This window comes from Haemaphysalis longicornis, unplaced genomic scaffold, assembly GCF_048455015.1.
Source record: "Haemaphysalis longicornis isolate Haplotype H1 unplaced genomic scaffold, Haemaphysalis longicornis Haplotype H1 scaffold_6, whole genome shotgun sequence".
In the NCBI taxonomy this organism is placed as follows: domain Eukaryota; kingdom Metazoa; phylum Arthropoda; class Arachnida; order Ixodida; family Ixodidae; genus Haemaphysalis; species Haemaphysalis longicornis.
In genome coordinates, this window is record NW_027526407.1 from 101,770,251 (window position 1) to 101,797,501 (window position 27,251).

Consider the following 27,251-nt stretch of genomic DNA (forward strand, 5'->3'; position numbering starts at 1 on the left):
TGGACGATCCGAAGAAGTATATTTGGACAATGAATGGGACACTTAGAGATGAGTGCATCATGTGTCTCGTTGATGCCGTGATAAACATTACAGACGAAGTCGTCTACCTCTGGCGAAATTATTCTCGAGCAGAAGCAACGTAAGTGCATGCCTGTGTTGCTTTTCGTGTTGTCTTGAATTAAGTATGGTTCTAATTTATTATCCTCTTGTAGATATGACATTTTTACGGTATCATCAAACACCTTTTATTTCACTAGTGGGAACCCATTATTTTTTATGCATTAGTATTTTGTTTTGCTGCTACGAGCGTATTAAGCACTTTTTATAAATGCTGCTGATATATGCTGCTCATTCATAGGGTCTCATATATGCGACTACGAGTGTACAAATGCAGCACTTGTTTCTATACAACACTGGATCGGAGAACAGGGTCCACCCAATATGCCATCACCATCGACATTATCAGCGTCCTCCTCAGTACGTGTATGCCTGCTGCCGCATAGAGGCAGCAGGCACACACGTACCGAGGTTTCACTCTCCCTCTAACTTACCGTGGCGAATGCTCACATGGCAGCAGTTTTTCTTTTTTTAAGTTATCTTTATCAAATTCCGAGGCACCCCGCATTTTGTTTACTCTTGTCCTTATGTACAAAGGAATGGCGTTCGTTCTGTACTCATTCAATGTATAACCTGCCCAATTCCACTTCTTTTGCCCACCCGGGGTACAATATTGCCTTTTACCCACGGGGGCATTGTCTATCTCTAATTATTACACCTAGCACTGTTTTATAATGCTCCTTGAGGTGAGGGAAGCTTGGTTTTAGGGCTCATGAGGAGAACTTAGGATCAAATCCTGCCAACACCAGAAACACACATTGGTTGTATTCCAATCGCTTCAATGACAAAGTCAGTTTACCTCGGAAACGTTGGGCAAATAACTTAATGCATCGCTGCAAATATTATTTGTCAAGGTAATTTTTTTACGTTTTGCATCACCAGCGACAATTTCTCGTTGTGGCTTATTCTCTCTAATGAATACTCGTAATCGTTTTCTCACGCAGAACAATGTGCACCAAAAGAATGCGTTCACTTTCACTGATGTGATACATTTTTGCGAAACAAAATCGGTCACTATTGTTACATAGACAAATCGGTACGCGCTTGTGAGTACTCAGTTTGCAATCCCAATTAATAAAAAAAGCACAGCAACCTCTGTCACTAAAAAAAACCTTCGAAAATAGGTCGAAATTTTTTGGCTTCAATTTCTAAGAATTTGCCAATCGTTTTTCTGACGAATTGACTATAATTTTCTCTAGGCTACGTATTTACCGTCATTAAAAAGCTTTTAGAGATTGCCAACAGCTTCTTTCAGAGGCTAAGTGATTATCATAAAACATAAGAGCGCTGTACTTTACACGACGACCACAGCATAGAAGGAAAAAGGTGGCAGCTGTGACAGCTGCGTGAATAGAAACTACGAAGGAGCTTTCTTTGATCCTATTTTTATGAGAAAGTTGTGTATAATTGTCCGAGCAGTCATCTGGCAGGTGTTTTCTACACTTTTCGGTTGCCTGCAATACAAAAGATTTGAAAGTAGATTTAAAATTACCCGCGTATTTGCACTAGTAGTTAATGTAGCGTAAGTCGCTGAAGTGCGTTGGCGAACACTCGCCGTTAGTGTATGTTGTGTTTTCTAGAAAACTCATTTTCGACTCATTTTTGTGGTGAAAAAATATTGCAACCTTTTAGGGCAGCACTAAATTACCATTTAATTCGAGTGTGATACAACAGTCAATATGTACCATATCTTGCTGCTTTTGCTTTTTTGGCCTGGAAGTAAATGTTTTTCGAAAAAATATCAGGTAAAAATAAAACGGCTTTGTTGTATCTAATCAATTCAATTTCATTCACCGGCACGCCTCCCGGCGAACGCATTGCCGTTACGATTTGTACCCGCGTACTGGGTTAAATTCCAAATCAATACACAAACTTAGATTCGACAGAAAGCATTGCAAAAAGACAAAATTTTTCTATACGACGGTAAAACCGTTGTGAAATTGAACAGATAACAAGAAGAGTGTGTGCGTTGCGAGAAGGCCAGGCTATCACATTTCTTTTGTACAACCAAGGTGAAAAAGTATCAGTGGCACTGGCGACAATTCTGAGATTGCAATGTATAACAGTTTCCACCTACGTCCCGGTTTCGGCCGTTGATGTAGGGTAATACATTCAGTTGATCAGTGGTTATTTTTTGCCCGCGCATTGCTTTTACTTACTGCGCACTTGCTATAATTTTCTTCGTCGAGCAGCATTTCAAAACTTCTCCGAGGGAAATTCGGCAGCGTGCCTGGTCACCCCCCGAGTGCTATGCGAGTGACCGTTGAACTTGGTATGTATTTCCAATTTTCTTGCTGGCAATACTTTCTGTTTGCACTACAAATATTACAATTTGTAAGCGCGAGGTTCTTTTTTTTTCATTTCTGCAATGTGCTTATAGCAACATGTATTAGTATACGTTGCTTCAAACGTGTAACTTGCAGAAATGCAGCAATGTGAAAGTGTATAGAAAGGTCTGTTAGTTACAAGAACAACTCGTAGTATTGCAATATCTCGTTAAAACCGCACATTGTGGATTTCACTTACTTTTTGATTGCGGCAGCAAAAGTGCTTAGTCCTTCATCACCGTTTCATATTGCACTTGGCTCATCAGAATTTAGAATTTAGCAGGACAGCACTACTGACTAGTATGAATGGTTATCGAAGTTCGTTTAGAAGGTAACCAATTTTTGCTGCATAATTATTGTCAATAGTATGGTGAACACCCAATATAAAATTTTCAGAAATCGGGCCCGGTACGCCTGAATTGCTGTCTGCAGTTGCAAAGCATACACAAATTTCCTCCAACAGCGTTTCAGTGCGATGGGTAGTTCACAGTGCTTCGTCAACCATTTTGAAAATACCACAGAACACAGTCTCGGCAGCTCACTTTTATTTGATGTTCTTCTGTGCTTTGTTCCTGAAGTATGCGGTTCCATCCTGAAAAATTCGATGTTTTGAATCGTTCAACAAGAGCGGTGCGACAGGATACCTTCTAGTCGAGATTTTCTGACTGACACCTACGAACAAACACACACAAAATCAACCCCGCACGGGGCACCTTGAGTATTCATGGTGACGGTGTTGGCGACACCGCGGACCCCGAGCCCCCAACATAAACTGTAACCTACCGTGGTGATGTGTTTAAAGGTGAAGGGTAGAAGCCTCAAACGGTGGCCGTCGGAGCCCAGGTCAAGCTCCGGCGGATGGGCTCCCTGTCTGTTTACCAGGCAGGGAGCTCCGGGACCTCTCAGGCTATCAGGGTAAGGTTTGAGAAGAAAGTACCCCCGTCCCCTGCTTTTTTCTATGCTGTATGGAAAATTCAAAACCCCCCTCCAAACGTGATCGGTCCCTGAAAACGGGCCGCACCGAAGTATCTTTCCCTCCACTTTCAAGTATGAGCTTCCCCAAGCCAGACAAATACTCTCGTTTCCTTGTTGTCGAATCTCTTGATTCAGCGCGCCCTCTTGCTTCACAATCAGTATTTTTAATTACAAAATACCTTGATGGAATAATTGGGAAAACCTACAATGCCAAAAACCAACGCACAGGTGAAGTACTTGTTGAAGTAAAAAACCAACAGCAGGCAACCACACTTCTTGGTCAGACGAAAATGGTCGATCTGGACATCAGGGTCACACCCCACCGCAGCCTGAATAGCTCGCAGGGGGTGATCTCTGAGGCAGATCTTCTTAATGAGACAGATGCCGACATTCTTGAAGGTCTAAAGGATCAGGGTGTCACAGCCGTGCGCCGCATCACGATGCGTAGAGATGATAAGGTAATCCCCACGAAACACATTATCCTGACCTTCAACTGCTCCTCACTTCCTGACCACATCAACGCAGGGTTCATCCGATGCTCCATTCGTCCTTACATTCCAAACCCGCGCCGCTGCGTTAAGTGCCAGCGGTTCGGGCACGGAACCAACTCCTGCCGTGGTCGTCTGACCTGCGCAAAGTGCGCTCAGCATGATCATCCTTCCGATAATTGTCCATCGTCAACCCTCACCTGCGCCAACTGCCAGGGACCTCATGCCGCCTACTCTCGAACGTGCGAGAAGTTTAAGCAGGAGAAGGCGATCATTAATGTGAAGGTAACTGAGAACATCACCTTCCCAGAGGCGCGAAAGAGGTTCGCCTCTTTCCCCCTGGGGAGGTACGCCGACGCGGCTCGCCGGGGGGCGGAGCGGCGTCTGGTGTCCACAGGGACCCAGTTCAGCGAGTCTGACCTGGTCCCTCTTCCGCCCCCCCCCTGGGGTGCCTCAGGCAGCCCAATCCGTTGCCACGCCGCTTGCTGAGGCAGCAGCGGTTGTGGTGACAACCTCTTCTGTGGGGACCGGTGCGGCTCCCGCCTCTGCCTCCCCGTCCTCCAGTGCGTTGGAGGTTGCCGAGCGGATGGACATCGGGGGCCCCGCATCGGCTCCCGCCGCCACCGCCCCTCCCGTGCCACCTCTGGTGCCCCGGACGCCCTCGGCGGTGGCAGCTCAAACGAAGGGCTCCCGAAAGGGGGCCAAGTCCGGGGGGCCTGGTCCGCCGGGCACCCTTCTGGCATCCGACGAGGAGATGGATGTCACGCCGCTCCTGCCTGCGACGCAGCGCAAGGAGCGGCCTCCGATGTCCAAGCAGACAGAAAAGCCTAAAAATCCTAGAATAACAGCCCCGAAAGACGACACATGAACAAACACACACACACACACTCCAGTTATTCTTAAACTTAAATAATGGGAACAGAAAACATCATCCAATGGAACTGCAGAGGCCTCCTTAAAAACCTTGACGATGTGTATGAGATTCTGCATGCCAGTCAGCCAAGTGTCATGTGTCTCCAGGAAACCCACCTCAATTCTAAACAAACAAATTTCTTAAATAGGTACATGGTTTTCAGAAAGGACAGGGTTGGCTGCACACAGTCTTCAGGAGGTGTGGCAATTGTCGCCCGGAAATCCTTAGCCTGCCACCCTGTCACTCTGAACACTGCCCTTGAGGCTGTAGCAATCCGTACGATAATATTTAATAGGTTAATAACGGTATGCTCCATTTACATTCGTCCTCATTTTGCACTTCTGAGCTCTGATTTCGAGGCGCTGGTTGACCAGCTGCCCGAACCATACATACTAACAGGCGACCTTAATGCGCACAACTCTCTTTGGGGCTCCTCCAGAACGGATGCCCGAGGTCGCCTGATAGAGAAGTTTCTTACATCCTCCGGAGCATGCCTTTTCAACAAAAAACAGCCTACATACCATAACTTAGGACACAACACATACTCGCATCTTGACTTGGCGATTGGTTCCGCAGTTCTCTTTCCATGTCTTGAGTGGGGTGTGGGCACAGACCCATATGGTAGTGACCATTTCCCCACTTCCCTAACGTACATAGGTAAAGGTCCATGCAGTCCATCTTCCCATAAAAGGTTTAATGAATCAAAATCAAACTGGAGCACATTCACACAAACATCTCAACTGCACCACGCATCCATAAAACACCTACACGTGGAGGAAGCAGCCCAACTCGTCACGGCGCACATACTCGACGCCGCCGAAAAGTCCATGCCCCAGGCCTCCAGTGCGTCCCGCAACCCAAGGGGGCCCTGGTGGAACGAGGACTGTAGGCGGGCGCGAGAGGCCCAGAACAAGGCGTGGGGTGTCCTTCGCCGGTACCCCACGTCAGATAACCTCATTTCTTTTAAACGGGCAAAGGCTTTTGGGAAGCGAGTGCGTCGTGAGGCGAAAAGGGAGAGTTGGCGCACCTTCCTCACTTCCATCAACTCATACACTGACACACACAAAGTCTGGACACGAATACGAAAACTAAAAGGACAACAGACGCACAGCCTGCCCTTGGTTAGTACAACAGGGGACACACTGGAAGACCAGGCTAACACACTTGCACAACACTTCCAACACGTGTCCAGTTCAGCACACTACACCAACACTTTCATTAAACATAAAGCATATGCAGAAAAGAAGCCCTTACGAGACAAGAACAAGTCGAATTCTGCTTACAACTCTGAATTCACACTTCATGAGCTGAAGGTTGCTCTTTCCACTTGTAAGCACTCAGCTCCAGGGGCAGACAGCATTACATACACCATGATACAACACCTACACGCAGACACTCTTGAGACACTCCTACACCTCTACAACAGAATATGGCTTTCGGGGCAGCTTCCAAGGTCTTGGAAGGAGGCCATAGTTGTGGCCTTTCTGAAGGAGGGGAAGGACCCTTCCTCTCCCGCAAGTTATCGTCCCATCGCCCTGACAAGCTGCCTGTGTAAGCTCCTCGAGAAGATGATAAACCGTAGGCTCGTGTACTTTCTGGAGTACAACGGACTTCTCGAGGGCTGCCAGGCAGGCTTCAGGGTGGGGCGATCTACCAATGATCAACTTCTTGCACTGGAATCCTACATAAAAGATGCATTTGTCCATAACCAGTTCTGCCTTACTGTATTTTTCGATATTGAAAAAGCTTTTGATACAGCCTGGCGCTACGGCATCCTCAGGGACCTTAAGTCATTTGGTGTCTCTGGCAACATGATGAACACTCTTTGTAGTTATTTGGCCGAACGAACCTTTCGAGTGAGGGTTGGCGGTGCACTCTCCAATGTATATTTGCAGGAAAATGGTGTGCCGCAAGGTGGAGTTCTAAGCTGCACCTCGTTTATAGTTAAGATGAACTCCCTCCGAAAGGCATTGCAGCCGACCATTTCCTGTTCCATCTATGTAGACGATGTGCAAATATCTTTTAAATCCTGTAACCTGTCAATATGCGAACGTCAAGTACAGCTCGGTGTTAAGAAACTTGCTGGCTGGGCGGACCTTAACGGGTTTAAACTGAACCCGGCCAAGAGTACTTGTGTTGTGTTTTCCCGCAAGCGCGGGATTAAGGCCGACCCTGAGATTACGCTTAACCGTGCACCTATTCCTGTTAAACGGGAGCACAAGTTTTTAGGTGTCATATTTGACGAAAAGCTCACGTTCATTACACACATCAAAGCACTCAAACATAAATGCCTCAAAACACTAAACATTCTCAAGGTCCTCTCCCACCAATCCTATGGTGCAGACAAAGAACTGCTTCTTCGGGTCTTTACCGCGTTAGTCGGGTCTCGATTAGACTACGGCAGTGTCGTGTATGGGTCGGCATCGAAAACAATCCTAAAAAGTCTTGATCCAGTACTCCACTTGGGTCTGCGCCTTGTGTCGGGTGCCTTCCGGACTAGCCCGGCCCAGAGTCTATATGTTGAATGTAATAAGTGGTGCCTTGAGTACCAACGAACGTATGTGGACTTTCTCTACGCTTTTAAAATTTCATCTTTCAATAACCATCCTTTTAAACCTGTTTTTAATGATACATCCGTATCGCCACTGTTTGTAAATCGCCCGTCTGTTCCTTTGCCGTTCTCACTTAGAGTGAGACAGGAAGCTTCAAATTTCGACATCTCCTTTTTAGACATTTACACATCTTCTTTTACTGACGTCTTACCACCCTGGCAGCTTCAACCTGTGTGTTGTGACTTGTCTTTCACGAATATTGATAAAACCAGGGTACCACAAACTGCAATTTTGCAGCACTTCTTGTCCCTCCAGTACAAGTATCAATATGCAGAGTTTTATAGCGATGCATCAAAAACTGCAACCATAGTGTCTTGCGCTGCTCATGGACCAAACTTTGATGCATGCAGAACAATGAGTACATACACCACAATTTACTCAGCTGAAGCATATGGCATCTTACTCATTGCACAACACATTCTTGAACACAAAATCTCGAAGTCCATCATATATACAGATTCCTTGAGCGTTGTGCGCGCATTGGCACCATACAAGCCATGCAAAAACAGAATTGTCCATATGGTTTTCAACACTATCATGTCTATATATGCCCAAAAACTTGTTCTGGTGTTGTGCTGGGTTCCAGGCCATGCTGGGATTGCTGGCAATGAGGTTGCGGATCAGAACGCCGCAGTTGCTGCACTAAGGAACACAGTAGATATAAAAATGCTACCACAGAGTGACCTTAAACCACAAATTCGACAACACCTTCGTAGGAAATGGCAAGCACAGTGGAATGAACAGACAGATAACAAACTACACGTAATAAAGCCACACTTGGGACGATACACAACTGACTCACACAACAGACACACGGAAGTCGCCTTGGGTAGGCTGCGGATAGGGCACACCCATGCGACGCACTCGTATCTGCTGACGGGATCATCTAGACCCCAGTGCAGCAGGTGCGGAGAGGCCCTATCCGTAGTGCACATACTAATCACATGCAAGGCACTTCACACAACACGACACAAACACTTCAGAGAACTCTACAGACAACATATTCCCCTACATCCGTCGTTTTTTCTAGGTGACGATGCCATTGTTTCCGTGAAACGTGTGTTTGAGTTTTTGTCCGACGTCAAGTTTTTAAACCTCATTTCCTATCACGCATCATGAAATCTGGCCCTATACACCAGTCATGCTCATTTTCGTTTTGTGATTTTACTTTTGTTTTTGCTGAGTTTACGTAGGGTTTAAGGTTTCACCCCTCATATATCACTATTGTTTTGGCGCTCTTTGCCCCAGTTGGCCTTGCGCCATAAACATCCAAACATCATCATCAACACACAAAATCAACGGCAAATAACACTAGAATTAATTTTACATAGCGTGTGATAATCTAGGACGTTTTACTGAGTTATTTTCTTGTCGTATTATCTCATCTATATTGCTTTTTATGTATGTTTTTCCCATTTGAAATCATGACATAATATTTATAGGCATTTTTTAGATTTTTTGCCAGCTGGTAAGGGAAGGGTCTCTATGCATGAGCTCATTAATAAAGTAAGCTTTATGGAGCTCCGGCTATAAAATATTGGTAATATATTTTAATTTTTTTATTTATTTACTCTAGTGGCCCTTGCGGGGTTATATATGGGTGGGAGTGAAAGAAAACACATTGTAGCATTAGGAAAACCAACCCTCATGGACATGCAATTGTAAACATATTCATGTCAAAATTCATAGTTGCAAAATAAAGGTACACTATAAGGAACGCAACAGTTACCCAATTTCAAGAATGACCGAGTTAAAAATGACTCAGGTTCAAAATGCCACAAACATATATCACCGGACAAAATCAGCAGGTTCAAAAAGGACAGTACATTGAAAAATTATTTATACTTTGAGAAATAACTGTCTGTGATGAATCAGCCTTGGATAATGAGGGGCGAAGAGGTTACCTGTGAGCTGATTGGATTTACGAACATCAAGTTAGACTGGTAAAAAGAAATACAGATTTTTACCTATGAGTACTGGCGAGATTTTGACTTCAAGATCTAAACGAGAAAAAACGCGACTAGCTGGTTTTATGTGCGAGACAAGGAAAGAAGACTAGCTGTTGCTTAGCCTATAAAAAACCGATAAAATGCTATGGAGCCGACTCTGTTTTAGAGGTGGTAGGTTCAGGATTTTTTTTCTTTTTCCTATGCTTGATGTTCGCGACCAGTTCCTGAGCATGAATTGTGCACCTTTATTTCGGGATGCTTCAAGTTTATTTCCGAAATACGGCTGAGGCGGTACCAGATTTTAGCAGCATATTCGATCTGTTATCAAACTAGTGTTTGATAGACCAGAGCTTTGTAGATGTGTTAGCTGATTGCAGATTGCGCCTAATAAATCAGAGTGATTGAATTTATTTTGTGGTTTTGGTATCGAGATGATGGTTTTACTTTAGATCAGACATTATATGGACCCCCAAACATTTTACCATGGTTACGTTTTGTACAGGCATACTTTTGATAAAACATTGACCGGCTCTGACGCGCTAGATTTGGTAAATGTATCTCCTTTTCTGTACATTTCCTTCCTTCTGAAAATACTTACACATTTCGTCAGTTGATTAATCTCCGCTTGCCAGGGTAGGGGATCTTGGGGGTATTTAAATTGCCTTTATTGGGTCAGACATCCGCACATAATGTGACCGTAAACAGATATTACTTTAAATCTCACTGATATATAATAAAAGTAACCAGAGCTAGTGTGAGCTGCAACCGTAGATATTGTTTTGTGGCAGATTGTGTTTACGGTACCACTAGCGCTGCATTGCTTAGAATAATTCAAGAATAACCTATAAGTAAATATAAACCGTGGGCATCTCCATGACGCTCATTGGACACAAGCAAAGAGGTTCGTGGTATTTGTCGCAGGTGCAACGTGGTAATACGCATACACAAGCACATACTTAACAGTAAAGGTCACATTTACAGCACACAATTCTCGTTTTTTTTCTATTCTCATGGCGTGCGACGAACGTCAGCACGAATAAACATATGCTTGAAGAGTATTGGAATGCATCCAACTATTGCATACAATTTCTTGAAATTGTATACCGACGCCTGCGCTCAGGAAAAGCATGAGTTATGGCTTTTCTGTTCTATATTTTCCAAAAACTGCCGTAAAAATCGTAAAAATGATTGTGTGCGTTATCTGAAAAATGAAAATAGGGAGTGATGATGTGGCAACTTTGATATCAAACTTTTAGTTTTATCACATGCCCCTAATGCAAGCTTCAGAATCAAAATACCAGCTTCTAAAAGCTTTGCGCAGCAAAGGTCGCGGACCTGCTCAATGACATCTTTATATATCGTCAGAACGAAGAAACTGCAAGAGTCTTACCCCCATAGGCTGAAACCTTCCCCCACTCCAGCGTGTACTCCATTTCAAAAGCGATTTTCACATCTAAAGTCATTGCGGTATTGTCCACAAGACTGGGTGGAGGCAACACATCCAGCGGAAGACAGACTCGGGGTTCAGTCATGTGTCTCTCCTCACAGCATCCAGGTTTCTCAGCGTTTGTTCATGCTAATAAAATGTCGCGGTGAAACCTTCGTTTGGTTTCCACGTATCCGCGTACCACGAAAATGAAATCTCGTACACTCGCATTTCTGAACACTTTTTTTATATATTGCATCTTATTTCCTGCAACAGATGCGAAAGAAACGGTCGTGGTGATAAAAAAGTTTGGAATGTGCAGTTACCATGGATTATATTTTGATTAGGTGTTGTTATCCGTAGTTGGAGCAACACGCGTGGTCATTGATTAGGTAGAACAGTATTACGGTGAATATTTTATTTACGGCTCAGAAAAATATGCTCCGGCAAAAGCGAGTTGATTGAGACATTGTTTAGGTTCGAAATCAACTTCCAGTTTTTACAAGTAGTAAAGCCTGGACGAAGCCGTGGAATCAAGTTTTAACTTTGCTCAGGCTACACATTTATGCTGCCGGGAAGCAAATCCGGTTGTAAACCCCGCACGTTAACCATGTGTGGACCCGAGTGTGCAAATTTTTACTTGTGGAGTGGAGTTAAGCAGAAAACATAAAGTACGCGAATAGGAAGAGACAGGTGTGGACACGCGTGGAAGCACTAGTTCGTTAGAAGCACTAGAGTTAAACTCATCGATTTGAAGTCATGGAACAGATTTTGTCACCATCTGCGAACCTCCATGATCAGGACCCATTTAATAAGCTGCCTTTACAGTAAATATTTGATTGCCTAGTCGGCTGACCTAGGTGGCAAATACTCTTCACTCAAAATAACAATGGGGCCAGGAGATAACAAACGCTCTATAGTTCGTTTCTTCTCCCTTGCAACAGTTGCAATGGGGTCTACTGGCTTTGCGGAGAAAGTCAAGCAGATGCTATCGTCATCAGAAGCGCGGATGAGCAATCAGCCTGACCCCCTAGCGATGGAATCTACCAGAATGGTGAGGGTGCCATGGCTACAACTGTAGGCAGCACACGTTTGTCCATTAAACAGTGGCGTCCCCCGTGACAATTCGCTCTATTTGTCGGACTGAGAATAGAAGATACCTCCTAATGTCGACCACGTATAAACAACACAACCGCGTATCGCAGCTTAGCCGTGCAAGCCATGACACTGTTCACTTTTTATCTAATCCAAACACAAGATGGAGTCAATGACCTTTTTCAGGACACTGGGTACCAGGGTCCTGCATTATTCAAGAGCGGCCGGCGCTTTTAGAAAGGGCCACTGGATTTTATGATAGGCAGTTTTGTCAGCTGCGCGAATTCCGTCGTGCCAAAAGGTACGACCTCCACTACACCCATCTGCAGAGACTCGTTCCATACGAGTATAAACTCGACCTCCCACGACTTTATTACGTCTTTAAAATAAACCCTATATTTTGCGGTCAACGAAGTTGAGAGTACGGTGAAAGTAGAAATACAAAGAACGTACAAGCTTATTGTTGGGCAAAGCCCACCTAGTTAGTTTAAGCTGTCATCGAGGCAGTAAAGCGCGCCGTTATCGCCTAAAACTCAAAAACCACTGCAAGGGCCGTAATGAGGATTAAAAACAAGTGCCAAATATACTATGATATCACCTGTGTCAGTGTCTAGGTATGGAGGTTCAGGATTATTTCTTTAGATATCTCGTAGATTTGGGGGAAAGGTAACCGTTAGAAAAGCTTACTGCAACTTTCCCTACTACCTAAACTAATGTTTTGGCCATCGTTCCAGAATACTGCATGCAATTTTAGTACACTTGATCAATTATTTGCACAACTTCTTTATAAAAACCTTCTGCATAACAGAAAACTGCTGTGTCACAATTATTGTGCAGGATACGTGTACCTAAAAGATACGGAAAGTTTGGCAACGATCATGCTTACAGTAATTTAGGCGAAGCGTAAAACTGTAATTGGTTAGGATTTTATTGTATTTCTTGCGTGCCGTAGACAAGTTGCTTGTACTATTATGAGCAATACGAAAGGGAACACAGGAACGCGTAGAAAACACCCTCAGACCCAGCTATGAATGATACGCTGCGGCCGCCGTCGGAAACAAAGTGGAAATGGAACGTTGTTCTATCAACCATTTCCATTCCCACCGTGCGTCTTATCGGCTGGCGGACGATACCATATTATCGGCGGAATGTCGTAAACTGCTGCTTTGTAGAAATTCCGGTGTAGTAGGAGTGCCAACAGTTAGTGGAAGAGCGCCTTCCTTTCTCCCTCTGTTTTTCACAGCGCCATCCGCGCATCTCTCTGAGTCTGTTTCGAGGCTTTTTGCCACGCGTTCCTGTGTTCCCTTTCATATTGCTCATAATAGTACATCTTTTGGCGGTACACTCTACAGCGTTCAATATGTTTAGAAGAAAGTATGGTCGCTTTAAGAGGTAAACACAGCGGTACGAACAAATACAAAACTTCGCAAGCGCTGAGTCTCTGGCAACTTAACTGTAAACTATCTAAACATTCTAATACTACCTGTTTTCCTAACAGAGACCGTCTGCTCGGAAGGAGTGTGTTACACAATGAAGAGATGTATGTATCACTTTTTTGTATCACGTTTGCCTTTTTTCGTAAGGCAAACGTTCAGGGGTCCTCAGCTCATGTACGCTCTAATCTATAATCTCCAGGCGTTTTTTTTAATTTGTGTACGAACATTCATTTTGTGATGCACGTCGCGTTTTTTTGCCACAGTACGGGGAGTAATTAAGGTACGACTTGTACATGCATCTATTACACATATCTTATTACAGATGCGTAAAACCTTTCCGCTGCTTCGCAAGAAGTTGTCAAATGCTTTTTCTGCGTAGAAGCCGTTACAGTATGGCATTTTAATGCAAGTACGACTATTAACACGAGCGGCTCAGTACTCTATTTTTTTAATTTTTCTAAGCATGGTAGAGCATTACCGGTATGAAATATCCACATTCCTGTACAAGACCGAATATCCCGTGAGTCGCGCACTATTCTTGCCTTCACCACGCCCGCGTATTGATACGGTGTATTCGAGCTAGAACATAGCGTTTTCTGGAAATTCTTTTATTCACAGTTTACATATTCTTCATAAATTTGCACTGAGACGGCATTCCGCTGCGTATATTATTACAAATAATTTCAGGGAAAAATTTCTATACATAAGTGGTAAAGGGTGGTACAATTATTATAAACTATCATCCCGCCAATGTTATTTCTAAAGCACAAACGCGTTTATATTTGTTTCAAAAGAGTGGCTGGAATTTTGGCTACCGTTTACATATTAACATACATTGAAATGAGACATGCTTAAAAGTGTGTGGTTCAAAGATTCCGGTGCGGTTATTTGTGGGTACAATTGCACACAAACCTACACACGCTCACGCACACGCACCCGCACACACACATACGCACACACACACGCACAAACACACACACCTAACATACTCACACATTTATATGTATTGAGAGCGGTGATTTGCGGTGAGATGGCTGCCTTCCCTCGGAGGGAGGAATGCGTGAGGGGTGATTTGCGCCCCAAAGAGCGTTTCTCAACATCACCTGTAAATCCCCCATCATCACCCAGTGGAGTCAGGTAGCTCTGTCTGTTTCTCTTAATTCGCATCATCGTGGGCGGTTTGTCATTCTGTGGCAAGCTCGCTTCAGTACACGGCTGATCGGATTCCGTGCTTTGCAAGTATTGGAGCATGCGACTCAATCCTGCCGTCTTCACCTCTGAATACGCGCCTGGAGCTCCGATCAGGTCGTCGCCTAAGTGGGATTCACACGAAGGATAAGGAGGCGCGTGGAGGCGGACGGATATGTGACGTCAACAGCACGTGACTGGATTTTTCGGCTTTGCGGCGCATCCACGCGTGCTGAGCTACGCGGAATGACTAGCAGACGACAGCACGGAGGAAGCGAGGGGATCCTCGGCGAGGCACCCTGCGAGACCGGGTTTTTTTTTCCTTGCTTTCGTTCGCTCATTGTGCCCCGAAACTCCAAGGTGTTTTTGTCCCTGTTTTCTCTACAACAGCACCTGTAGTAATAGCGATATTCCAAGCGGTGCCAGCACCTGTCACTTCACCACGTCGGATTCCACCCGCTTCAACATAAAACCACGTGACCGCAATGACCACGCGCTGCCAGATTCTGTGCCGGCCTATATGCGAAAAACAGGTTCTATTCCCTGCGGAGGGCCGCCGCCGCCAACTATGGCGGCTGCTAAGCGAAAACATGCGGAGGCGTTTTCTTTTTTGGAGCATCCGCGGGCGATCCCCACCGAGGGGCGGAGCCTAAAACTGGTCATGTGAGCGGGCCTCGCGGGCCAGAAAGAGAGGGTTTCTCCATCGTGTGAATCCCGCTTTACCGAAGAAGGCCACGGAACCAGACAACACTGAGTGTCCGGTTGCGGTTTTACCACAGTGCTTCATGACGATGCCCCAACGTGACCCCCGTTCTTCGCTGGGCTTCGCGGCATTAGAGTAACTGGCCTTATTGACACTGGAGCCTAAATATAAGTTCTAAATGGAGATTTGCGCGCCCGGGTGCGGAAAGTTAGGACCCCATATAACAGATGTTCATTGTGTGGTGCAAATGACGTCGTGATACAACACTACGCACCTGCGCTGTGCGTGTGTTTTTATTGAGGGGATTTGGCATAATATCCTGTGTGCAGTCCTCTTCCCTTGTGCTCATCCACCTGTTTCATTATGGGAATTCTTCAGCTCGGCGGATGCAGTAATATCCTGTCCTAGACCAGAAATTCAGCTTTCTGCCACAGGATACTCAAGCGTTGAGGAGACACCATCACCACGTTGTTTATTAGCCAGTGTTGGCACTGTCATCGCCCCAGAACAAGAGAGAATAATTTCGGTTTGTTGCGGTAACACCTGTGATGGGGATGTTCTTACCCGCCCATTTGGCGGCTTTCTTTGGAAGGGGGTCATCATCCCTACATTCCTAGTGCGTTTCTCGTACGGGGTTGCGTTACTGGGCGCAACGAATACTACCCCGAAGGATATCGTAATACTCGAAGGTTCAACTGTAGCGACTGTGGACGACACGGCTGCTCTCTCTCTCTCTCTCTCTTGGTCCCCTTTCTTGTCTACCACCGAGTTCTCGCTCTAGCACGTCGGCATGTCTCCACGACGTCCTTGCAGCCACAATTAGGCCCGGTCTGCCCCCAACAGAGGAAAAGTCATTACTGCAGTTGTTGAGGAACCACGAATTATCATTTGATTTCCATGCCACCACCCGAGCAACCACCTCGGAAGCTTCCTAGAAACAGACGGCCGCCGATGTGTTCACCGTCGTCCTTGTCATCTGGCCGCATCGGGACGCCAAGTTATCAGAGAAACAGGTTGGCGAAATGCTTACAGGCAATGCAATTCCCCTGTCATCTAGTTCATGTTCTTCACCTGTCAGTTTGCTTAGGAAAAAAAGACGGGTCAGTGCGCTTTTGCGTAGACTACAGAGCGCCCAACAAGATTTCCAGCTAAGACGTGTACCCGATGCCCTGAATTGACGAAGCTTTTGAGTCTTTGCAAGGAGCGGAGTATTTTCCCAGCCTTGACCTCCGCTCCGGGTATCCGACACGGTTTACACGTATATATTATATGACCACAGTAACCGGGATGCCATTCTGGTGTGCGTTACTTTTGCATAGTCACTACCTTTTACTCCCAATTATCCCCCGTATTCGGCCGCCAACCCTTACTCATCCTTGACATAAATTTTCTCCTCGAATCGCCACCTGCTTCAAGCTCACGGTCGGAGCAGTTCATTAGTCGTGCGGACCAGTGCCTTTGCCAAGCTTGTTTGGGCGCGCAAGCTTCGCAACAAGACCGTAAACAACGCTACCGCGCTTTCAACCGCGAGGTAAGCTTTCGCCCTAGGGACGATGTCCTACTCTGGACTCCTGTTCAATATCCCGGACTCTGGGAAAAATTTCTTTATCGTTTTGTCGGTACTTACACTGTTCTGCAAGAACCACCACATCTAGACTGCAGCATCACAACTAACTGTGCTCTTAGGGACCACCGTTGCCGCGGCACTAAAATTATGCACGTCTCCCGCTACAACCCTTCGTCTGCCGCATTACCTATAGAGTTCAGGCAGCTGAGCTGACTGTATTCCCTCGGAAAGAGAAATAAGTGTGAGCCCTGATTTGCGCCCCACAGAACCATTCTCCACATGACCTGTAAATCTCCCCCCCCCCCCGCATCACACAGTGGCGCCAAGCTGCTTCTGCCTCTTTGTACTTAGTCATCATGATCGTGTGCGGTTTGTCGTTCTGCGGCCAGCTCGCTTTATAATAAACTGCTGTTCTGAATCCCTGATCCCTGCCTTGTGCTATATATACATATATATATATATATATATATATATATATATATATATATATATATATATATATATATATATATATATATATATATATATATATTGTTAACACTCCCATTAAAGCGAGCTTGGTTTAGATGTATTCTCTCTTAGTCCGAGCAACGTGCGAACGTTTGGTTTACCACAGACCCAATACAAACAAAATCCGCTTCCGACGGCGAACAGCGTTGCACGTACCCTTCGGGTAATACGAACACTTTCAGGTGGCCACCAGTGCTGGCGATTCTGTATAGCAAACATGAAAGTTTTGGCGGAATGCGGCGGAGCATGCACGCAACGAGAGGGAAAGGAAAGTAAAATAAAACCACAGTACACGTAGCGCTTCTGTAAACCTGACACCTGAGGAAGGAGTAGGTGGTGGTGAGTGCCATTGGTATATCTGTATACCACGTTTAGGTTTTGAGGGGGAAGAGTGGACGGTATCTTTCAATCAAATTTTCCCCGGACTGTGCTGAAGTCGACCATACATTTATACTTGGTGACGTACATTATCCTGTCGGTGACTTTTCAACGTTTGTTCTGAGCGAATGTTTGTGTATTTGGGGATGTTTCCGGCAGTTTGGCTGAGTATCATTTAGGAAAAACCGCTTGCGGAAGCATTCTATTTTCCGCCGTACTCACTTAGGTTACGCCTCTGATAGATAACTCTCCAGCTTAGCCTGTGAGGGGCAAAAAACTGACTACCTTTTCCAATCATGTACCCTTGTCTTATCAAATTATAAAAACACGGTGTATATGCCATCGGAAAGGAACACGCCAGAGAATACTCTGAGGTACGCTATAGGCACAAACACAGATCGCTCCTGGTTCACCGCATGCATCCGATATCGCTGAGAATGTATTAGTAGCATTCCTCCCGCAGCATATCACTGACCGAAAATAGGAAAACGTTTTCTGCGTGTACCTCGGCCACTACTTTTTATCAACAACCCCTGAAACCGCGAAACAAACAATTATTCAAAACAATGCCTATTGCTTCAAACAAAATGGCTACCCAGCTTTTCAAGAATGATCTCACATTGTTGTACCCGCTTTTAACACAGTCGCCTGAGCTTTCTCCGAAACAAACTGTTAACATTCTCAAGCATCCTTCCAAAATCAGAATAACATAAGTCAACAGAATTTGTACTCTTCATTCTCTCCCTTTACTGTCCGCATACTGTACTTCTAGGGAAATTCCGAAATCAGTAATGAAGCCGCACGTACAACAAACCATGTTATAAGGGGTTCCATACTCTCCCGGGTCTCATTTATGCTCACACGAGGCCATGCATTTCTCTTATGGGAGAAACAACACCGTGTCGGCACTGCACGGTCAGAGTTCCGGAACTGGCGGCCTTGCAAGAGTGCCCGGTAGAGTTTAATGCTTCACCCATACAAAAACACACCTTGTTTTAGTGCCTTAATTCCAATGGATAGACTTAAATTAGGAGCACTGGGCCTAAACAACGCCACCACAATGTCTTTTCCTTTAACAGCACCAACCAATCAAAACCATAGGTCCGGTCAACTGTTTCGCTCTTCAATGTGGCACGGGCTAAATATAAAGAGGCGATCACGTAACATGTGCGTGCGCCAACGTCCTTTTGCTGGACTTCATAGGGCCGAAACGAGTTTACTTGTTCTGATATCCGGCCGTATACCGTCGACGATGAGCGGAGGCCGGAGTGCTGCCTAACTGGGTGCACATTCTTGCCAGAAGAGTTCCTGCTGCATGGGGTTGGTCCCCCGAAAACAATTCGCTATTTTTGGTCCAACAAGCCAAATTTTCGGACGAAAAAAACTAAAACATATTTTAAATTTTTTGCTTGAACGCGACACGATCCCATTTTCTCAATAACATACTAATCACTGATAAGGCCCTCATAGTTGCCAACGCAACATTGTTGTGGGGGTGTCGAACAAAATATATTAAAACTACGGCCTGCTTCACTGATGTTATGCTGTGGTAGGCCGCCGTTCTGGCATTTCTTGAAGGCTGGCCGATTCAAAATTGCGTAAGAATCCGACGGCACCTCCAAGCTTTGAAAACGTATATCCCGTAGCAAGGATTCACATTGCACGAACACCAAGTAATGCAGCGTCATCGATTGTTATTGTGAAGCTAGGAACGTGGAGTCTCCATGCGAACATTTTTCACGTTGTCCCATAAGTGTTACATTTCTTAAAAGTATAAAGGGCGTTTAAAAGCCGCTGCAAATCACGAACATTTAGCAATTGATCAAGGTTTTTTTTTTCTTTAGCAACTTCTAATTTCGCCAGCCTTTCTTCTTGCGGTACCATATCGAATTTCCCCGCTAAAACTGAATGTCTTAAAACAAGTTTGGGATCGTATAAAAATTTTAAAAAATGTGAACAAATGCAGTTTCATGCAGAAGCAAGCAATATTCTACAAAATTACTTACTTGGCCAACTAGAGGCTCGCCTACTGCAAATGAATCTAAATATAAACGGCACACACTCACTAGCCATGGTTCAACATGAATATTTTTGACATTGTTTACACAACAAAATAAATAGGCGCTTTTTACAACCGAAACACAGTCCAATTAGACTACTTTGTTTCTCAAGATATTCAAAAACATGTGTCTCATTTTTTTCCAGTGCACAAAGCTCATACAGAGGCCCTGGCATACGTCGAAAAAATGTGCGCAGTGTTCTTCACCAGAGTTCCAACAATGTTCGCAGACGACCGCGAGGACGGCAATCGTGAGTATTTTTTTCTGTACTTTGCAAAAACTAAAAGCGATATCTTCATATAACGTGCTGACACATCTTGTCTTGTTGGTGCGCCCACCAATGCAGTTTTTTTTCTATTTCTGGTGCGCAAATAATTTTGCGTGTATTCTGAGTGACACCATGATGCTGAAAAACACCCCTCTGCAACCAATCGCTAACGGCATCTCGAGCAGGCAATAAAACACACCTGTATATGTTTGTTTTTTCACCAGAACTATCGTTCAAATGAAGCGCAAATATCGTCGACATTTTAAATAGTAATATTTTTTAAATAAAACCAAGCTCGCTAATCGCAAACACTAACATTAAACATTGCGCGATATGGCTCACAACAAATAAATTCAAGATTTTTTAGTCACGACAAATTTAATATTCCGGCGATCTCTGTTCTACGGGGTATGATTGGGAAATAGCTGGTTAACATCACAGGCCCCTCAGTTTTCCCCATGCCTCGAACGGACGGCCAGCAAGTGTCTTCCTTATTATTAGTTGGCAGCAAGTATGTTCCGACCAGTTATCCGGATGGGTATCCTGTGGCGGTCGCTAAGAAAACGGGCCACCAAGCTATCTGTTATTCATTTACTGCGCTAATCACATTGCTCATTTGTGCTACAAGCGCCTGGTTTCATTTGAACCAAACCACTCTCGGTAGGCACTGTTCTTAATATAATCTTTGCTGCTTCTAGAGTCGCTCAGATCCTCCCCTAGGCGTCACTGCTCCATCTTGTACATTCAGCCTTCGCTGGTGTTTACCTCAGTGTTACCAACCAGTATTGATCGCCGCAACCCCTCCGTCATTTCTCGCAGAATAATTGTAGCGCTCGTAATCGGAAAGCAAAGGAGTAGAGCATCCAAATGTAACCGCATCTATGACGTAGCCACCAAGTCGTCTGCTAACTATGCACACCAAAAAAAATTAATAGACGTTCAAAACGGTGGTTTTTCAGTAAGCGCCACGATATATATAGCGGTGCCCACTTTTCGGATATGATTGCACACCTCCGTGCCGCTTTGCAAGGCTCTCATGCTGTCGTTGACCAGGGTCGAACAGGATGCCGTTGAATTGACATCCGTTGTAACAGGACTGTGCACCGCCCGTAGTAGTCAAAATTGTCCTTCTGCTGTAGACAAAATTGCTGTAGACAAAATTGTCCTTCTTTTTTCTGTATTTTCCAATGACCTCAGTGCTTGACTCATTACCTTTTGCCCCGCCAGACTACATAACACTAATTAACTGCCCTCTGGGTGTCCTCCACCTTCACTTGTGTACTCCTAAACCAAGGACTGAGAAAAACCCTTGAGATGGCCCTACTTCCGAAGTACTACTATTGTGCCGCATCTCGTCAACTCGTGTTGTACGTGTACATTCTAAAAAGAAACCCACTTCAACTTGTCCTTGCGCCCATCGCCTTATGACGGCGATAACGTAATAACGTCTGTTCTCGAAGTGCTGCTGTGGCACTACGCACACGGTACACATAGATCACCACAACATTTTGGTTTTGAGCATTGACTCGCCCCAAATGACTGCTACTAAAACTTTATGAATGGAGGCAGTCAAGTATATCTCAAACGATATTAGTATTTGATATTCCTGCAGACCGAGTAGCCCCCTTTCCAATGGTTTCAAAATCTATAAAGATTTTTTGCTACAGTCGTTAGTCAAAGTACTCATGAACATTGTACAGACACGGCAGGCATCAGTCCGTTTACCGCCTTTGGACAATGTGTACCGCGCTAAACGACCCGTTATTTAGCTCGGGACATATGATAACGAAATGAGGATGCTTTTGACTTTAGCGAGAAGTTAAAAACCTACTCCGCAAGAAACTCCTCGAACGTTCCTCGAGTCACTGAGCTTCGGCTGTCCTTTTAAGTAATTATAAAAATGAGAACTGGGCATATACGTAAATTGCTGACGGCTCAACTCGATCACCAAGGAGGACGTTCATCACCTACAAAGCCTTCAGTGCGTGCTGCAGAGCCTGCATGGCACACAGTATGTATCCTCCTTAGACTGCAGGTGCGGGTACTCGCATATTTTGGTTAAGGAAAACAATGGCAAAACATGGTGCTCATTACCCACTACAACCTTTACCAATTTAAGGAAATGCTGTTTGGCCTACTTATTGCTCCCGTTAAATTTCGCGAGATGGTGTTATTTACTGCACAGCTTCACGTGGTCAACAAGGTAAGGCTAGCTCGATAATCTGAGTGTTTCATCTCCTACTATCGACTCCCACCTTGAAAGCCATTCTGCCATTTACACCTAATTGCACTTGCACGCTTAAAAATAAACGAATGAAAGTGTCAATTCTGCCACCGCGAATTGCCCTACGTGGACACTTCTTTATTGCGGGGATGCTAAGTTCAACCCCGATAAGGTTCGACTGTACTGAATCCCCAAACCCTTATTGCCTAAACATGTAAAGAGATTCTTAGGCCTCTGTTCCTACATTCCTCGCTTCATTTCAATTTTTGCAAACATTACATGTCGTCTCACAAAAATGGTGCTTAAACAAGGGGCCCAGCTCAAGGCGAAGCCTTAGTTACGTTTCTCGCCATAGTTACGCCACAATCCTTTTGAGGACATCTTAACCCAGCAACCACCGCCGACGTTAGCACCATATCCAGTGGAAACAGCGTTGTGGCTATTTCTAAAAGCAATAGGCCGGCCACAACGGCTTCATTGTATATAGCAAAACAAAATACTTCATTACGGAACGGAAGTCTTGCTGTACTCAGGGCTGTCGCTCACGTCCACCCGTGTCTTCGTCGTAGTGGCTTTAGAGCTGTTACCGACCCGCATGCTCAGCTCTGGTCTTCTTCTTTAAAACTTTCTGCCGTAAGGCTTGTTGAATAGCCTCAAAGCCTTCAAGAGTTTAATTTTTCTAGTAGTATATCAGTGTAGGCGCCTACATTAGGACGCCGAGAGCATCTAACGCCATCCCGTCGACCCGCTAGACATGCACGGCGTAGTCCTGATACTCGCATCTTTCCCAACTTCGACCTCGTATTATAGGTGATGAACAGCGCCTGGATGGTTCCAGGCTTGAATCCGTACCACCTCATCCTTCTCTACGTGCATATGCAATTCACGATGGCGGCACTTATCGTCGTAACTTGGGCTCCCTTGGTGCCCAACTCCTCCTGGTCACAGGTGAACAACCACGTACGATGATTCTACTCGAGCTTCACGGTATGCCAATGGCTAGCTACGTTTGAATCTTCCGCCCAAAAGACCGTGTGTTTCTTGCCCCGGCTTCTACTTGCCCCGGCTTCTACGTGACTTTCTGCGACCTTTTCTGACGAGGCAAAACACCGCTCAAACTGCCCGTCCGCCAACTTCAACCGATCTACAATTACTTGAGCCACATCTTTGTGTACGTTTGGACATACTGGTTAATATTTATTGGTCTCCGGAAACAAGTGCGGTGCCGTTGCTACGCGCTATGCACTAAGTACCTCGAGAACCCGCGTCCCTGCTTACCTGTTGGGCTACCGACACTGCCGATTTTTCATTAGTCGGGATAATTGTGCACCCCGTAACTGCACGTCAACTGCACACAAATCACGGCCAAAACAAGTTATCCAAAGTTGTAAAGACCTGCTGTGATCTAGCTCTATTTAAAAGGAATGTGGCACAATGTACGTTTTCAAAAAAACTGCGCATCCCAAACCACTCAACCAGGCAGTTACAGACACACTTTAGATTTACTTATTATGCGGACCATCATAATTGGGACCTCCGTTTTTTCCAACACTACCCTCGCCTATAGTAATTCCTGTCCCTATACCATTAGTTTTACCGATTTTACGTAATTTACGATCCTCAGCCAGCATAAATGCAGGACTCCTTAGTGCTACATACTGCGTCTGTGTCGACCAAATACGCTCACGATAGTATCACCCAAGCCCAGCTCACTTTGGAAGGCTCGTTCCTTGCTACCACCTCAATGTCTCACAAGCCTTCCAGAAGTATCGTAGGATAAGATCCACCAGCCAGTACACTCAGCTTGGGTTGTTTTTTTTATTTTCCTGGGAGACAGTATGCATCTATCTTCCCGTTTTAAAACTGCTTTTTCTCTAATATTTGTCCAGGGCCGGGTTAAGAAGATCACATTAGCGATTACTGCCGTCGTGTGTTCTAATTCAGCGAAAATGCTGCCGGTTCGCTTTACGTATGTATCCCATCTGAAGATATACTGTCGGATTTTTCAACAGAACCTCAGCGCCTCAACGACGCCTTTCAAGAGAAAAATTATGTTACTACGTGCGATTATGCACTTTTTTAATAAGAAACATGGCCTGAGGTGGATAGTTCGGTGCTACTTAGCAAGCTCATCATTTTCTCTTGTAATAGTCATGACCGCTCTCCCTCGCACACGGCCCTGTTCGTCTTGCGTGGTGCCTGGGCTCTTGTTCTGTGAATCTCGCCCGTACACTGTCTTCATGACAACAATAAAAAGCAGCTGTTGAATAATATTTTATCAGCGTTTCTGAAGAGCTGCTTAAACAGAATTCCAACTAAAAATTACCAGATGAGAAAAACCTGTTGCCAACAGTTGTGCGTTGTCAACAGTTCAGAACTGCCGCAGATACATGTCCACATGCAGTGAATCGGCAAAAGCTGTACAAAAATATTTGTGAGCGGTGCAATATGGTTAACAAAAATTTGTCATGAAATCATTTTAAAATAAAACATTTTATAGTTTAGCACCTAAGTAAGAAACGCAGGTCTTTAAAAATATGCCTAAATTTTTCTGCCTGAACATTTTGTTGCATATTGGGCAATAATAAACTATGAGGGATCTGATAAGTGCGCTGATTACTTTCGTCGTTGAACATGTAGTGTGTATAAACTGTTTAAGCTCGTTAATAATTACAACTGAAGCTTTGCTGTGCGAGTCACTGGCATACTAAAGGAATCTTCATAGCTAGCTCTCCGTATGAATGACGTGTTATTACGGCTAAAATAAGTCTAACAATGCTAAATTCAATTTTGGCCAGTCAAAGGTCTGTGGCTGCTTACCAGATGCTATTGTGGTGACGCTGGTGACCATAGTGAGGCACACTGATGGACATCCACCAAAGAAGCGTAACCCGTGGAACCACCCACCCCAATCTTGGACTTGCACGTTGTGCAATTTCTAACCGACGGTCCCTAGCTACCACTCGCGTTCCATCCAGAAAACTTCCCCTGACCATTGGACATTCCGATAGACTTGCCACTCCGCTGCCCCCTTACAACTTTTCTCTTGCGGGCTCTTGAAGGTATTTCTGAAAAACACCTCTTGTGAAGGCGGAACTGCAGCGCCTCTCCCTGGCGTAGTTTTCCCGGAATCACACAGGAGGCTCTCGGTGGATATTCCTGGTGTTTTCTAAATTACTGACGTTGCCTTCGAAGAAGCAAGCTAGCCGCACCCGCTCTGTACCAGTGCCCCTATCGCAGCGACGGCGATGGTGATAAAAATTAAAGAAAAAATCAACAAAAAACCAGGCTGGTTGAATCAGGTGTAGAAAACAAGGAATCCGGGAACAAAACTGGCCCTGCCCTGACCCAAGATACGCCGAAAGTTTGCAGCACAGCCCAAAAGGACCACACGCCCACATAGCCCACCTCTGAAATCACCTGTTCAACGCGCAGCTTCAAGTGAAAGCGTTTGCGTTGCGATGCGGCTTCCTTTTGTGATAACCCATAGTTTAGGATAAACATACTTTTTTTTTTTCGATACTTAGGTTTAACCTTCCGTGTCAGTTTATTTGCTGTATATGAAACTGCTTCTTCGGAAACAACGGCATGACCTTCGCACGAAATATTGTCGCACACTTCTGTTTTTATGTCTGGCTCACTCGAATAATGATATCTGAAACAGCTCTGTCTGTTCCCAAGTCTTGAAAGAATATATTTTCAGATGGCAGTAGGTGAAATAATATTTTTTTTATATTTGCGGAAAAATGTAAAGAAAGCAAATGTATATTCAGATGATGCATTCAGTGCGCTAAGTTCCCTAAATGCAACCTATACATAAGACGCTTAAACACGCTATAATATTTATCAATTCGTTTCTACAGATACATCAGGCAGGTACAGGTACCTAGGTACCTGGCTACCTCCATATAATAATGCCTGTACATACGGTTGATACTACAACTACCACGCATTGAGTGGACCCGCCGTGCCAAGTTTCTAAAAAAGAAATTTTTTTAAACTGTAAAATCGGTGCTGCTACCATATCAGTGACAAGATTTTACTCCAACTATTATTCCAAAAAAGGATTACTTCAAACTTTACTCTTATATTACTCCGTAAAATAGTTCTTTAGAGCAAAACTTTAAATATTACTACTACATTTCTGTTTCAGATATGTTTAAACATGACCCGTTTATGTGTGAACTGCGTGTAAAGGCGGATCATGCAACAATGCCTGTAATACCTAAAGGTAACTGCTGGCAAGAATTCAAAAGGATGTGCGGACGTTCTCCTTTTTATCCTGTATATAAGGAATACTGTTTATTGCCAACTAGCCACCTCTAACCATTGGTAACCACCACACCTATATACTTTTACACGATAAGACATCGGTACATAAAATGTGCTTGACATTTAGAGCATCACATGCTTATTACACGAAGCTAAACGCAGTTTTTTCGGACTGAATTGTTTTATTTGTAATAAAGGCTACTACGAAATAAATGGCATGATGAATGGTGCGGAACTGCGAGATCTTTTTGAGTGGTTTTAGCCTTACAAACAATTTGTTAAATTATTTAAACGAGAAATATATTACTCTTACAAAAGAAGACCGTTGTAACCTGTTCCTATTTTTTGACGCCTGAAGGTACAAGCGCTGTTCTTTACAGCTAAAATTGCATGGTGAATCATACAATTAACCTGTTCCATGGGAAGCGTTTTCAAAAACTTTTTATTTTGATAATTCACTGAATTATCACAATACAAATATTTAACTTTCATCCGAGGAAGTAGGTAAAAGCTAATTCCTTACTACCTATTTGAAAAAAAACAACCTCTATTTAGAAAGAAAAACGGCTCGCTCGTAAAAATATGCTACGATCATTCCTTCATTGATGACGCACACTACCGCCGGGACGGCGTTTCAAAATTCCTTGTTAGTAATCCTGATTCTCTCAGGCTAAGGCGTCGAAAGCACGTGTGGGCTAGCTCCAGCTCTTCGCACAGAGATCCCCCCGCCGCATGTTTCTTCG

General features: G+C 44.6%; 1 protein-coding gene across 1 annotated transcript; it reads left to right on the plus strand.

Annotated features, from left to right (window-relative positions):
• Positions 1 to 26,715, plus strand: LOC144141817 (uncharacterized). The gene is made up of 5 exons (XM_077673307.1): positions 1 to 139; positions 2,310 to 2,389; positions 13,401 to 13,442; positions 19,890 to 19,994; positions 26,390 to 26,715. The coding sequence occupies exons 1-5, from the start codon at positions 30 to 32 to the stop codon at positions 26,560 to 26,562; spliced, it is 510 nt and encodes a 169-aa protein (XP_077529433.1). The 5' UTR covers positions 1 to 29; the 3' UTR covers positions 26,563 to 26,715.
• The last annotated feature ends 536 nt before the right edge of the window (positions 26,716 to 27,251 follow it).